Consider the following 14,957-nt stretch of genomic DNA (forward strand, 5'->3'; position numbering starts at 1 on the left):
GTCGATTAAATCGACTCTATCTCTGAAGTGGTACTTATTTTATCGACCCCGAAAGGATAAAAGGTAAAGTCGAACTCGGCGGAATTTGAACTCAGAACGTATAGACGGATGAAGTGCCGCTAAGCACTTTACCCAGTGTGCTAACGATTCTGTAAGCTCACTGCCCTGAATTCCAGACTAATATTGAAATTGTTCAGTGTAGGAAATCCAGGTCTCACAAGGATAAAACCCTTGTGTGGATTAAGCGAAGAGCAAAATAAAATCCAAATAAGAACACAAAGAAAGATTTTGACACATCCTTAATGTTCAGTTACAATTGTTTCTGTACCAATACACACCAAAGCGCCAAGTGAAAATTTACGTAATATTTGTAGTTTTAAATATTGGAATGGCACTTTCTCGGACCAGTATCAAAGATGCGCTCTTATATTGTAAGATTAATTTGCAATACAAGAATGAAACTCTGATACTGTAAATATTGTGAATTTCATACCACAACACACAACAGTGCTTCTAAATTCTCCTTCTATACTCAACTTGTGCCATATGTATCTACGAAGTTGCCCATTGCCAACAATTTCGAGGAAACTCTAACCCAACATGTTACCGGTCCCGACAGTGTTTTGACTTTACTCCCAAAAATATACCCCAGGGCTAAATTTTATCTCAAATAAACTCTTCAGTATTTTTTTTTCAAAAATTTATTCCGATCTATGGCACATGCTACAGTGTGCCATTTACAAAACGACAATCCTTTTGATCTGGTCACATTACTCACATCACTAAAATCATATCAAATCTGTTGTAAACAACCATATCTTCTTAATTTTGACTTAATTTCCTTTCTTGCGGAGTATCGTTATGCTCTCCGTGAAGCAGATTCTAACAGAAGAGTGATTCTCAATCGTTTTGATCTTTGCTGCCCACTGAAGAGCAGATAGAACATCACTAACGCATTTCATATAGAAATTAAAAAAAAAAAGAAAGCTAATTTAAAGATAAATATTTTTGAAAATATAGGAAACTATTGCTTACTATGTTTCATTCCCCATACTTCCGTATAACAAAAGTTTGAATAACTCGCTTTCAAGATGTCTACACCGTTAAGTATGGACTTTTGAAAACCATAAGTTATATTTTTTAACATCAACGGTGCACATTAATACTTCAGTATGGTGCACTATGGTATCGTGAGATGTATTGTTAAGAACAACATTAGTAGTGACTCTCAGTCGTCACATTCCAGCTGTCAATATGTTTTGAGAAGTACTGTTGTTGCACTTGCTATCAACAGAACCTGAAACTATATCTTGATGAGAATGTTTTAGCCAAGTTGCTCGCCCATGTAAACCATCTGTTTATCATCTCTTGAATTGCAAATTTCCTGTTAGATGACTTCATTGCAGCGACCCATACTCTATCAACACTGGTGTACCCAAACTTTGTTGTGTTTCACTCATTAATAACCTGCTTTTTTATTATTGCAAACCACAAACTCTTAAAATACATGATACCATCCTTCACATTCGCTTCCTTAATTTCTCACACTATGTCACACATACGAACTCAGAAACGCACGCGCACGGGCTTACGCACACACGCACACACACACACACCACGCACACACACACACACACACACACACACACACACACACCCCACGCACACATATATACACACAACATAGACGACAATGGGGAAACATGTAATGCTTCCGTACAAGAGATACCTTCACCAGGACATCCATATCAGAGTGACGCTGAAGAAAGATGATGAACATAAAATCACATCGTACTGTCTTAAAAAAGGAAGTGCAACTCGACCAATATATTTCTAGGTATACAGCGTGGACGAAAACCACACCTCGAGCAAAAGGGCAAAAAGCTCGCTCGATCTCCGTTTTCAGTACAGGATCATCATGGCTGCAACGATTTTTATCATCACTCCGTTTATTCAGAATCCTTAAGGGGTAGATAAGATACCAGTCATGGCTGGGGTTTGATTCTTTTCCCTCTGTACGCTCCCTCTGTCCCTCTGTCTGTCTGTCTGCCCCTCCTCTCTCTCTCTCTCTCTCTCTCTCTCTCAAGGAATCAGCTACGATACATTTTGAGAACTTTCTTTAATGACCCGTTTCAGCAAAATGACCTTTTTGCTATCAATCCTGCCTTCTTCTCTTAGAAGAACAGAAATTAATCACCCTCGAAAATGGTCCAGCGCGCAGTGCAGTACAGAAAAGGAAATACAGAAGCAGAGTATACATACAGGAAATTTAAAGAGAAATCCAAATAAAGGAAGCACAAAAAATAAATGGAAAAAGTGAACTTTGCGCATATATGTATGTGTCTTAAAAAGAATGGTAAGGACTATACAGCAAAGAAAAAGTAGTGAAAGGTAGATTCTCATTAGAATTAGTGAAAGAAGAGAAGATAAAGGAGTAAGAAGAGAAGTGTAGAAGTGGTTGCTGTTGTTGGTGGTGGTGGTCGTGGGGAATAATTGACAGTTGATGATGTTAGTGGTGGGCGTAAAAACCTAAACAGCTAATGCACTTATAGGGTGGTATGGTTCATTTTCTGCAGAAATAGCATGATTGAGTAATTAAATGCACATACACACACTCACACACACACACGCCTACATACATACATACAATCATGCGCGAGCACACACATAATGGACTCAATAGAACTGATCCATTGAGTGGAAAAGAAAACACGATAAAATATGAAAAAATTGCTACTCTTCAAATAAGTAATTTTTTTTAATGTTTCTTTTTTCCCGTTTTATGTTTTATTTGAGTAGATTCATTTGTGTGTGTGTGTGTATGTGTCTGTCTGTCTGACTGTCTCTGTCCCACTTCGTTTTTTCTTCTCTCTCTTTCTATACAAATGCAATGAAGTAAGTTTATAAACGGCAGGGGAAACTAACGAAAATCTGCCAATAATCATTGTGATTGTTTCACAGAACAGAATGTTTAAAAGAGATCACACACACACACACACACACATATGCGTATACGCGCGTGTGTGTGTGTGTGTGTGGTGTGTGTGTATATGCAAATATAAAAAAGCATCAACATTGATTTTTAGACTGAACTTAACTCTACTGCTTCCGATACATCTTAATTAAAAATAATAATAATAACAAGAAGAAGAAGAAGAAGAACAACAACAACAACAATAATAATAATAATAATAATAATAATAATAATAATATAATAATAATAATAATAGTGATTTCATTTATTTGCCACAAGGGCGAAGGATGAAGGGGACAATACAAAGACAGACATAAAGTGTTGGGGTTTACATATAATGAAATGATAAAAAGAAAAGAAAGTATACACGGTATACACTGAAGGGACATATGCATAAGATACAAAGGTTGAAAAAAAATAGCAGCAGCAGCAGTAGTAGTAGCAGTAGTAGTAGTAGTAGTAGTAGTAGTAGTAGTAGTAGTAAAAACTCATGAAACACCGAAGCAGAAATTAAAAGCCATTTACCTGTACTTAGCAACGATTTGTTACATATAAATGGATATTATAATGAATTTTGTTTGTGAGTTTTTTGTATAAAGAAGCAATTTAATTAACTCATGTATGTATGTATGCATGCATGTTTGTATGTATGTGTGTGTAATACATTGTATTTCGTTTAAAGTTGTGTGTTCCTATTTGACTCCATACTTACCAATCTATGAAAGATGAAAAAAGTTTTAAGCCTATCTCTAGCGTAATGCATCAATGAACTACATAGTCTATCTACTTTCAAACTTTACAAAGCAATTTTTTACTACCGTTAATGTTAATTGCATATATCTTTGCCAGACAAAATCTACTTTTTCTGAGAAATCTCTTTTCATATTTGTTTATATTAGCTAATATAGTCGCAAGCGCGAGTCTGTATGGTTACGAAGTTCATTTCAAAACCATGTAACTCCATGTTCAGTTCCACTTCACCGACACCTTGGGTGAAATTTTTCGATCGTCACGTTAGTCAAACTAAACCATAAGAACGAAAGTAGATGGGCAGAAACTGCGGACATATGTAAGATTGAGTTTACCTGTTTCCGAGTGGAAGACTGAATTAATCTTCTCGTTTAACAGTACCAACTTGGAATCCTTTCGTGTGCTGGATAATAGTAAGTTTATTGCATAAAGTGCTCAGGTGCACTGCAGCTTATCGAAAATTGGTAAAAAAAAAAGTGGGGTGACAGAAAGCACCACTAATTTATGTGAGAAAAGAGATCAATGAAAGCTAAAAGTACGTGCACAGTGCACAGGATAAAGCACCAAAAGGCAGAAAAACGAACAGTAAAAGAGCAACTAGGTGTACATTCTGATAATGCCAAGATCATTCTTTCGTTTTCATACCAGCCTTTTGAACTCTGGAAATAGGTCAACTGTAGCCCCACCCGTTTCTAAAAATGTTATAATAAAATTTCTGTGATATGCCCTACAACTGTAATGTCCATTAATATTTCAGGTATGCTGTAAGGCGGTGAGCTAGTAGAATCGTTAGCACGCCCGGCAAAATGTTCAGCGGCATTTCGTCCATCTTTATGTCTTGAGTTTAAATTCCGTCGAGGTCGACTTACCCTTTCATCCTTCGGGATCGATAAAATAAGTACCAGTTGAGTACTGGGGTCGATGTAAACGACTTATCCCCTTACCCAAAATTACCAGCTTTGTGCCAAAATTTGAAATCAATAGTTCAGATATGCTGATGTTTCTGTTATTCTTATTGCTGGTAGCTTCGAAAATTGAAAATTTCGATGACGGAAAAGTAAAAAGTATGGTTTATTCATTAATTTTCAGAAATCTGAATCAATGATTATTTCAGAATCGTATCAAAATAATCCTCCAATAATTGATAATCAAACTGTCAAAATGGTGAATGACGTTTGCAACATTGAAAGTATTATTACAAAACAATGACAGCGTAAACATAATTAGAGTTGTATTAACAAATCTTACTGTTATTTCTTTAAACCGTATTTATATTAATCAATCAGTAAAGAGACAAATTTAAATTTGACATTCCAACAGTAAGGTATGGATCGGACTTGAAAAATGTTTAAGAAAAGAAACCGTTTCCATGTTTTGTATTGTAGAAGATTGTTAAGAATTAGTTTAATAGAGAAAATGAAAACGGAAAATCAGAATAGACGTGAGAGGAGCCTTGTAAAAAGAGTTGGGCAAACAAGAACACTGATATTTTGAGCGTATCATAAAGGCAGATGGTCTACATAGTGTTAAGTGTTAAGTGAAATTTGGCAATCGAGGATCGGATCCACTGTATGCCTTCATAAAGCCACTACAAATACGCTGTGGAATAAAAAATTTATCTACTGTCATCGAAAAAGTGTAACTGTAAAAATATGTATGTATAGAAATGTATGAATGAAGTCTTTAAGGTTTAAGATTCAAAATATTAGTAATATGTAGTAGATAGAAAAATCCATTGGAGGGACCCTATTATCGATATTTTTCAACAATCTAAGTACGTCACGAGGTTTTCAGGCATGAGTTCTACTCCCGCGTGAAATAAAGTATAAAAGTGATATTATCTGCAAAAATTAGAAATTGGGCATACAAAAATTCAATATTTAAAGTAATCGAACATAAACAATAAAATTGCTATACATAAAATGCAAAATATCTTTTTTTTTTTGTAAATTAGGTAGGCATAATTCATCCCTGCCTTTCAATTTCAGTATTAAAACTACGTATAGTACTGCTGTAGTACACGTGCTGTGTATATTCCCGCAACAACGTTTTCTTTACGCGCTATAAAGGAAGAAGTAATTCTATCTACAACTCAGCGCGCGCCTGTGTTTCGCTTTGTTTTTGCTTGGTTGAAATGGATTATTTCCCTTGAGTGTTTTTAAAAAATGCCGTGCAGGTGTTTAAAATTAGCTATATGAGGTAGATATCAAGGTCTCTTCCAGGGGTCGAATTATCGATATTTTCAGCAATCTAAGTATGTCATGAGGTTTCCAGACATGTCTTCTACTAACGTGTCAAGTTTCATCAAAATCAATAAAAGGATGTAGGAGGAGTTAGCAAACAAAGACACACCAATTTTCCACATGTAGTAGATATATATAGACGCAGGAGTGGCTGTGTGGTAAGTTGTTTGCTTCCCAACCACATGGTTCCAGGTTCAGTCCCACTGCGTGACACCTTGTGCAAGTGTCTGCTACTATAGCCTCGGGCCGACCAAAGCCTTGTGAGTGGATTTGGTAGACAGAAACTGAAAGAAGACCATCGTATATATGTATATATATATATATATATATGTGTGTGTGTGTGTGTGTGTGTGTGTGTGTGTGTGTGTGTGTGGTGTGTGTGTGTTTGTATGTCTGTGTTCGTCACTCCCCATCATCGCCTGACAACCGATGCTGGTGTGTTTGAGTCCTCGTAACTTGGCGGTCCGGCAAAAGAGAGCGATAGAATAAGTACTAGGTTTACAAAGAATAAGTCCAAGAGTCGATTTGTTCGACTAAAGGCGGTGCTCCAGCATGGCCGCAGTCAAGTGACTGAAACAAATAAAAGAATAGAAGATAGACTTTTAAGACAAAACCGAATTCCTTGTTCAAAGATGATAGCAGTTAACATAAACAACGGCGAAATTTTCCTTTGAATGAAGTTTGAGACCAGACAGAAGAAGTGATCCAATTTTACATTGACCTTTCATAGACTGGTGGGTGTCTAGTTAAAGAGAAATATAAAACTTTTAAAACAATGTATAACATTATGTACACATATAAACACAATTGAATATATATATACTTAGTATGGCTTTCATCTAATAACAGTGATAACTAATAATATTTAACATTTATATTTCTTTTTATCTATATCGGAAATAAAGTGAAACAAACAAAGGTCAGCTTCCGTTGTAGCTGTAATAATATGAAGGGACCTTAATGTGGTTGGTAGAAATAGCAACCAAATTTGTCTCCTCGTCATAAAAAAAAAAGGGAAAAGATATATTTGATAATGTGATTGATACATTGTCTGCACGAAAAAGAAAATGTGGTCCCACCTGGAATAACTTATCAAATAGGCTCACTTGGGTCTCAACAATAACAAAAACAATAGCATAAACAACTGCAGTAAATCAACTATTCCAACACTTTAGTATCTGTGACAATATCCATCAACAATGCTTGAAACAGCAGTCAAATCTCTCGTATCTCACAACTCTTTCATCTTCATTAAAAATGAGAAAGATATATAGGATGCGGTGCTAAACACTCTGTGTCTCAACAGAAAGAAATATCATGGTCACAACTGGATTGGCTTTGATCGCAGGACTGCTCAGTTAGGACTTAGATCTCACCTGGGTCTAAACAACAACAGCAACTAGCTCCCCTTGTGCTACCACCAACATACATCTTGCGGTAGGAGGATTATTTGGCATACTATAACATTATTTGGCACACTGACTTACTATTGTGTTATTTTCCTTTTAATCTGATATAGTTTATGATTTTCTTACCGGTCCCCAGAGATACATTGTTTGTCTGCTATATACGGAATGGAGCTGAATGTTTCTGGCCCCTAGAGACAGACATTTGCATTTTAAGATAATGATATATAATATGTGCGTGTCTAATATGTGTATTACTACATATGTGTGTGTGTGTGTCTGAGTGTGTGTGTGTGTGTGTGTGTGTGTGTGTGTGTGTGTGTGTGTGTGTGTGTGTGTGTGTGTGTGTGTGTGTATACATATGTTTTTATGCATGCATATTATGTACGTGTGCGTATGAGCGCATGTCTGCATGTTCTTTATGTACGGATAGAATGATATATATATATATATTTATATATTATATAATGTACGCATATATAACCATAAATACATACACACGTATATATACATACATATACGTGCATATATATGCGCATATATATATGTATATATATATATATATATATATATATATATATATATATATACACACATATATACATATACATACATACCCCCACACACACGTATATATATATATATATATATAATATATATATATATATATATATATGTATGTATGTATGTATGTATGTATGTATGTATGTATTATTAAGCTAATAATGTTTTAAAGTACTCTCAGACTTGTTTCGTGTGTAAACTACTTTGAAATTCTTTGGATATTGCTTACACCTCAAGCTCTAGGATCCTGCATAATTCTTAAATTATTTCTATTTCCAAATTAATGCATATGTAATATTTTCTAATTTGAGTATAAGACCAGCGATTTTGAGAGGAAGTGACAAGTCGATTACATCATTCCCAGTATTTGACTGATACCATATTATATCGATCCCGAAACTATGAAGGGCAAAGTTATCTTCGACGGATCATGAACTCAGAACATAAAGGGTCGGATGAAATGGTGCTGAGCATTTTGTCCGATATGCTAACGATTTTGCCAGCTCGCCAATATAAAATAAAGAAAAAAAAAAGAAAAAGAAAAAATGTTATGTAGAGGCGCAGGAGTGGCTGTGTGGTAAGTAGCTTGCTTACCAACCACATGGTTCCGGGTTCATTCCCACTGTGTGGAACCTTGGGCAAGTGTCTTCTACTATAGCCTCGGGCCGACCAAAGCCTTGTGAGTGGATTTGGTAGACGGAAACTGAAAGAAGCCTATCATATATATATATATATATATATAATATATATATATACGCGATATATGTGTGTGTGTGTGTGTCTGAGTGTGTGTGTGTGTGTGTGTGTGTTGTGTGTGTGTGTGGTGTGTGTGTGTGTGGTGTGTGTGTGTGTGTGTGTGTATACATATGTTTTTATGCATGCATATTATGTACGTGTGCGTATGAGCGCATGTCTGCATGTTCTTTATGTACGGATAGAATGATATATATATATATATTATATATTATATATTATATAATGTACGCATATATAACCATAAATACATACACACGTATATATACATACATATATACGTGCATATATATGCGCATATATATATGTATATATATATATATATATATATATATATATATATATACACACATATATATACATATACATACATACCCCCACACACACGTATATATATATATATATATATAATATATATATATATATATATATATATATATATATATATATATATATATATGTATGTATGTATGTATGTATGTATTATTAAGCTAATAATGTTTTAAAGTACTCTCAGACTTGTTTCGTGTGTAAACTACTTTGAAATTCTTTGGATATTGCTTACACCTCAAGCTCTAGGATCCTGCATAATTCTTAAATTATTTCTATTTCCAAATTAATGCATATGTAATATTTTCTAATTTGAGTATAAGACCAGCGATTTTGAGAGGAAGTGACAAGTCGATTACATCATTCCCAGTATTTGACTGATACCATATTATATCGATCCCGAAACTATGAAGGGCAAAGTTATCTTCGACGGATCATGAACTCAGAACATAAAGGGTCGGATGAAATGGTGCTGAGCATTTTGTCCGATATGCTAACGATTTTGCCAGCTCGCCAATATAAAATAAAGAAAAAAAAAAAAAAAAGAAAAAAAAAAAATGTTATGTAGAGGCGCAGGAGTGGCTGTGTGGTAAGTAGCTTGCTTACCAACCACATGGTTCCGGGTTCATTCCCACTGTGTGGAACCTTGGGCAAGTGTCTTCTACTATAGCCTCGGGCCGACCAAAGCCTTGTGAGTGGATTTGGTAGACGGAAACTGAAAGAAGCCTATCATATATATATATATATATATATATATATATATATATATATATACGCGATATATGTGTGTGTGTGTGTGTGTGCGTTTGTATTTCTGTGTTTGTCCCCCCAACATCGCTTGATCGCAGTCAAATGACTGAAACGTGTAAAAGAGTAAATGAGTAAAAGAGATTGCTAGAAAAAAATACGGTTAACTAGCACAAATTACCAGAAGCTTACGTTTTCGCTTTTACAAATACACTTAGACACATAATAATTATTGTTTATTTCAGTCAAGTTTCCTCCAGCTGTCACAATAATATTATTTCATTTTTTGTTATTGCAGCATGAAGAAGTCTCAGAGAAGATGTTTGTTAGTGGTAGCCTTCCTGGTGTGCTGCTTACAATTCTCAGCTTCAGCACTCAACGAGACTTCCCATGAACCTGTATTTGACGTACAACCATACAATGGTTCAACAACGCTTGTTCTCTTGGATATTAATCAGAAGTTGAACACCAATGGAAGTTGCTCACAGCCGGACATTCGCTCACTGTTAGTAGCTTATTCAGCACTTTGGACCCATGAATACGTCAACATAGCTTCTTCACAAACGAACCGTGGTAAGTTATCCTCCTTTGAAATATCTTTTATTCTTATATATAACTAACATGGCTTGAAGAAGAATGGGCCATGCCATGTCTATTTACTGACCTTTTCTCTACGTGAGTTCATTAGCAGTCCACATAAATTATGTCCTTGTGATTCATTAGGTTAGAAAGAAATTCACCTTAAATAGTAACACCTTATGATTCTTAAACACCAATTATTTCATTTCTAATTTCTCAAAATCCAGTTTCTATTTCAGGCTTCGTAGTTAGGTTTCCCTGGTACTTAAAAAGTTTCGCTATTTTCGCTTACCGTTTCTTCAGGCTTCTGAGTTTTGACAGCTTGAACTGCACTTCGTTGTCATCGCTGTTTAAATATGGCTAAGAATTGTTTGTTTTTTTAAAAAAGACAAAGAATTTTTATTAACTATTTTATTTTTGGTACCATTTCATTTAATCCATTAAAAATAAAATAAAATTGCTTCTGAACATTATTGTTTTTTTTATCATACAACATAAGAAAAGGCGTTATATTATTGTTTTGAAACTAGAAAACAACTATCCCAGACTCTCCGTACAAACAATTGTTAAAACGATAAAAATACATTCTCTTTATAATTCCAGTAAATAACAGTTCTTTAGAATTAATGCGATGTGAGGAAAAAATACGGAAGCAATATAGAACATAACTTACATTAAAAAATACATACGGGAGTAATGTGTTCCCGAGAGTTTACCGTAAAGTGAAATCCCGCGACGCGAAATTAGCTTTCCTATCGATTTTCATGATATAAAATGATGATGCTTTCCGACAAATATGTTCGAAAAGACAAAAGAAAAACAAAAAATAAAAGAGAAAAAAGCAAGAAATAAAAAAGAGTATAAAGAAAAGAGAAAAAAAGCAATATGATCACTCTTTTAAGCATGAAAATAACACACATTGCAATATGTATACATAAAGATATTTCAAGTGAAATATATTAGAATCGTCATATCGTAGTAGGATATGTACTTACCACAAAAAAAATGTTGACTATTGTCTGAGAGGTAGTGATGGATAAGAGTTACTTAGAGGATGAGGTACGCTATCTTCTATATTATAGTCAACAACTACTTGAGAGGCGAACTTATTCGAAATTGTTTGATGTTTATGACCTATCAAGTTTTTGTACAGCTCGGTATAGAAATTGAAGTCGTTGTAAAAACCCTTTGTAATTACATTCACGATTAGGGTTGTGAGTTGTCATTGGCAAAAACTTGCTGATCTTCCTCTACAAGTTACAATATTTAACAATATTCTTTGCAGTCAGCTTAAGTGCATCTGTTGGAATTTCTGTATTTTCAACGGCATCCTTAGTTTGCTTTTGTTTTAACAATATCAGCCCATTGTTAAATAAAGTTTCCCTAAGGGGCACGAAAAACTCAACTATGTCATCCTACATGACTTTTTCCTGCAACATTACATAATTCTTAAGCTTAAGATCAGTAGCCATTCCCTACTCTCTGAAAAAAATACAAATATCCTTGTATAGAACTGTGTGCTTCACAGTTCCAGCGAAGCGGTATTTGGCTGTTGTGCGCATGCTCACATGTCCGAGATAAGAAGCTTCACGGTAGGGAGAGAGATCACTGTCGTTCATGCAGTACCGGTAAAAGGTAGTGTTTCTTTTTGACTTTGCGTGTGTTGTTTTTTAAAAACGTGTTTGTATTCTTGAATGTGATAAAGTGTAGAATTAAATTATTATCCTGCTTGCAACTTCAGTGTTGCTATCAGGATTTGAAAAATAGGACAAATTTTCCCCCTTATTTTGTGATTTAGGGGGGATTTTTGAAAAGCAAGGGGTAATTCGCGGCGGTATTGAGTGAACAAATTAAACACATTATATGGCAGTAGCTAAAATGCAAACCGATTAACTTTATGTATAAACATTCTTTTTATATGTTTGTTTCCTTTTACACAATATTAAAACAACGGCTACAAATTTTCTGAAGCAGCACCCCAACTAATTTTATCTACGAGCCGCTACTGTACTTTATAATTCTAATAAGTGCAAAATCACGTAAACTGAAGTAGCCGTAACAGGAGATACCTGTATTTAGTTATTTGAATTGTTGCGTCATGAAATACTGGATGTTTAGAATCGCTTTGTCTGCATTCCTGGCGAAAACATCTCTTAACAGTCTCCTTCACATCCAGATCTTCTCTAATTGTAGCTGAAGCTTATAACGTGGGTGGGAAAAAAAAGCAGCGATGTTGTTGTTGTTGTTAGCGGTGTTAATATTTGTTTTTCTTTTTTGTACTGGAAAGAAAGACGGAGACGAAAACGTATGTAATAATCGACAAACGTCTCAACTGTCCAACATTAAGCATAAAAAATAAAAGCGTCTAAGTTATGCGCACTAAATTTTCTGCAATAGTCAGTAATCTTGTATACGTTCATCTACGTTATAAATTCATATGAAACGCATTTGTAACAAGCAAAATCCCAGTAGAGACAAGTGATGATAATAAGAGATGTCAGTAAACGGTGACAGCAAAAGAAGACATAAGAGTGCGTTAATATGACAGAAATGCATTCATTAAATGGCTCATTGGACATGTGGATTTATCAACGAGATAGTTTCAAAATCAATAATGATTTCGAATACATATTACCCTGGAGCTGTATTTCTCTCGTGAAACTGTCTTGGTGACCAGATCGCTGTTGAGCAACGAAATTTTGGCAATAGAAATTAGTGCAAACTAAATTGAAAGATTTTGTGGAGCTTTAAATAGCTGATAAGGCTGTTCACCAATGTAATTTATCAGTTTAGTTTTATAGTTGTTTCAGTCAAGGGACTGCGGCCATGCTGGGACATCGTCTAGAAATGTTTAGTTGATCAAATCGCCCCCAGTACATTTTTAAAAAAGTCTGATGCTTATTCTATTCGGTTCTTTTGCAGAAACTTAAACTAGACAACATCAATTGTCGAGCTTTGGTGGAGGACAAACGCACATACATATATTAGTCACACACACACACATACACATAGACACACATTTATATACACACAATGTGTTTCTTTTAGTTTCCGCCCACCAAATCCACTCACATCGGCCCGAGGCTATAGTAAAAGATACATAATCGGTCCGAGGCTATAGTAAAAGACACATGTCCAAGGTGCCACGCAGTGAGACTGAATCCGAAACAATATAGTGGGGAAGCAAACTTCTTATCACATAATCACTTACTCAATTTAATTATTGTTATATTTATGAAAATTAGCTTTGATTGAATTCATCTTGTATGTATTTCTGTCTAAGACTAAATTTAAAATGTTTACACACTCATCTATCTATCTATCTATCTATCTATCTATCTATCTATCTATCTATCTATCTATCTATCTATCTATCTATCTATCTATCTATCTATCTATCTAGCTGTCTGTCTATCAATCTATCTACCCATCTACCTATATTTTCTCCCTTTTCATCTCTCTCTCTCTCTCTCTCTCTATGCACACTCATATATACGTGTATACTTGTATATAATTTACACACACTTGTGTATAAATATATAATTACTCATATGTATGTATATATTCATGTATATGCATATGCATATATGTGTGTACATCAACGCGCGCGCACTCTCATATACATACACAAATATATAAAAATAAGTCTGTCTGTAAAATATGGTTATTCCTTAAATAATCTATGAGACTCAGAGGAAAGTCAGCATTCTCACTTTTCATAGGAAACAAAGAAGCGGAAGTTGACCTCTGTAATTTGTCCGCCTACAGAGGACGTTCTCTTAGGAGGCTCTAGGATAGAAAATAAAAGTCTATTCTTGGATATAAACAGAAATACATGACTTTTATACTGGTGAATTGGAATCAGTATCTGAACTATATTGGTTATTGTAACAGTTGTTGAGATTAATGGTTTTTGTAGCCTGTTACAGACGGGTTGAGAATCTGGACCTAGAAAACTCCTAGCTAAGATGTAAGCTTGTCTAAGACTTATGGAGGAAGACAAAAAGTAGCTCATGCAATGAAGTTTTTAATCTCCACACCACCGATGTGGTCAAAGGGAAATGTATCTTCGATGCAGGTTGGCACCAGTTTTGTTTGAGGACGTAATACCCAAATGCTGAACATAGGAACAAATATCGTCAGGTCTCCATTCTGACGCTCTAATAAATCCACCAATCTAATAAATCCACCAATCATACTAACGACGTAGTTGCTACATGGTCGCTCTTGCTAGATATAGCTGCAAAATATCCGTGAAGCCTCCACAACTCTGTTATAAAATATAGGAAAAATTTCTGTGCAGTTTTCAATACATTTACCCCTAAAAACACAAAATGACTATAATTGTATACTATGTTCCTATAATAACTTTAACAACGAGGGTCCTTGCTCTGAAGAAAAGTTGTTACAGTCGTTAGAGTGTTGAATTGAATAAATCTAAGGCACTTGTTCCGACTCTTTACCTTCTGATTTCTAATCTCGCCGAGATCAGATTTGACTTTCAGTATCTAAGGGAGATGAAAATCAAAAAATTATTCAGATGTCTTGAACACTGGTTATACATAGTGAATATCAGTAAAATGTATAGTCACTATAAACATACATATGCTG

General features: G+C 34.8%; 1 protein-coding gene across 4 annotated transcripts in view; it reads left to right on the top strand.

The window, feature by feature from the left end:
- LOC115209262 overlaps positions 1-14,957 on the top strand; it is a 187,595-nt gene that overhangs the window by 118,847 nt on the left and 53,791 nt on the right. For all 4 annotated transcript variants that reach the window (XM_036501190.1, XM_036501189.1, XM_029777556.2 and 1 more), the window contains exon 2: positions 10,066-10,340. In XM_036501190.1, coding sequence (XP_036357083.1) covers positions 10,067-10,340 — 274 coding nt within the window. In that variant the 5' untranslated portion in view covers position 10,066. The remainder of the gene's footprint in view (positions 1-10,065; positions 10,341-14,957) is intronic.

The sequence above is a fragment of the Octopus sinensis genome, linkage group LG3, assembly GCF_006345805.1.
Source record: "Octopus sinensis linkage group LG3, ASM634580v1, whole genome shotgun sequence".
Taxonomy (NCBI): domain Eukaryota; kingdom Metazoa; phylum Mollusca; class Cephalopoda; order Octopoda; family Octopodidae; genus Octopus; species Octopus sinensis.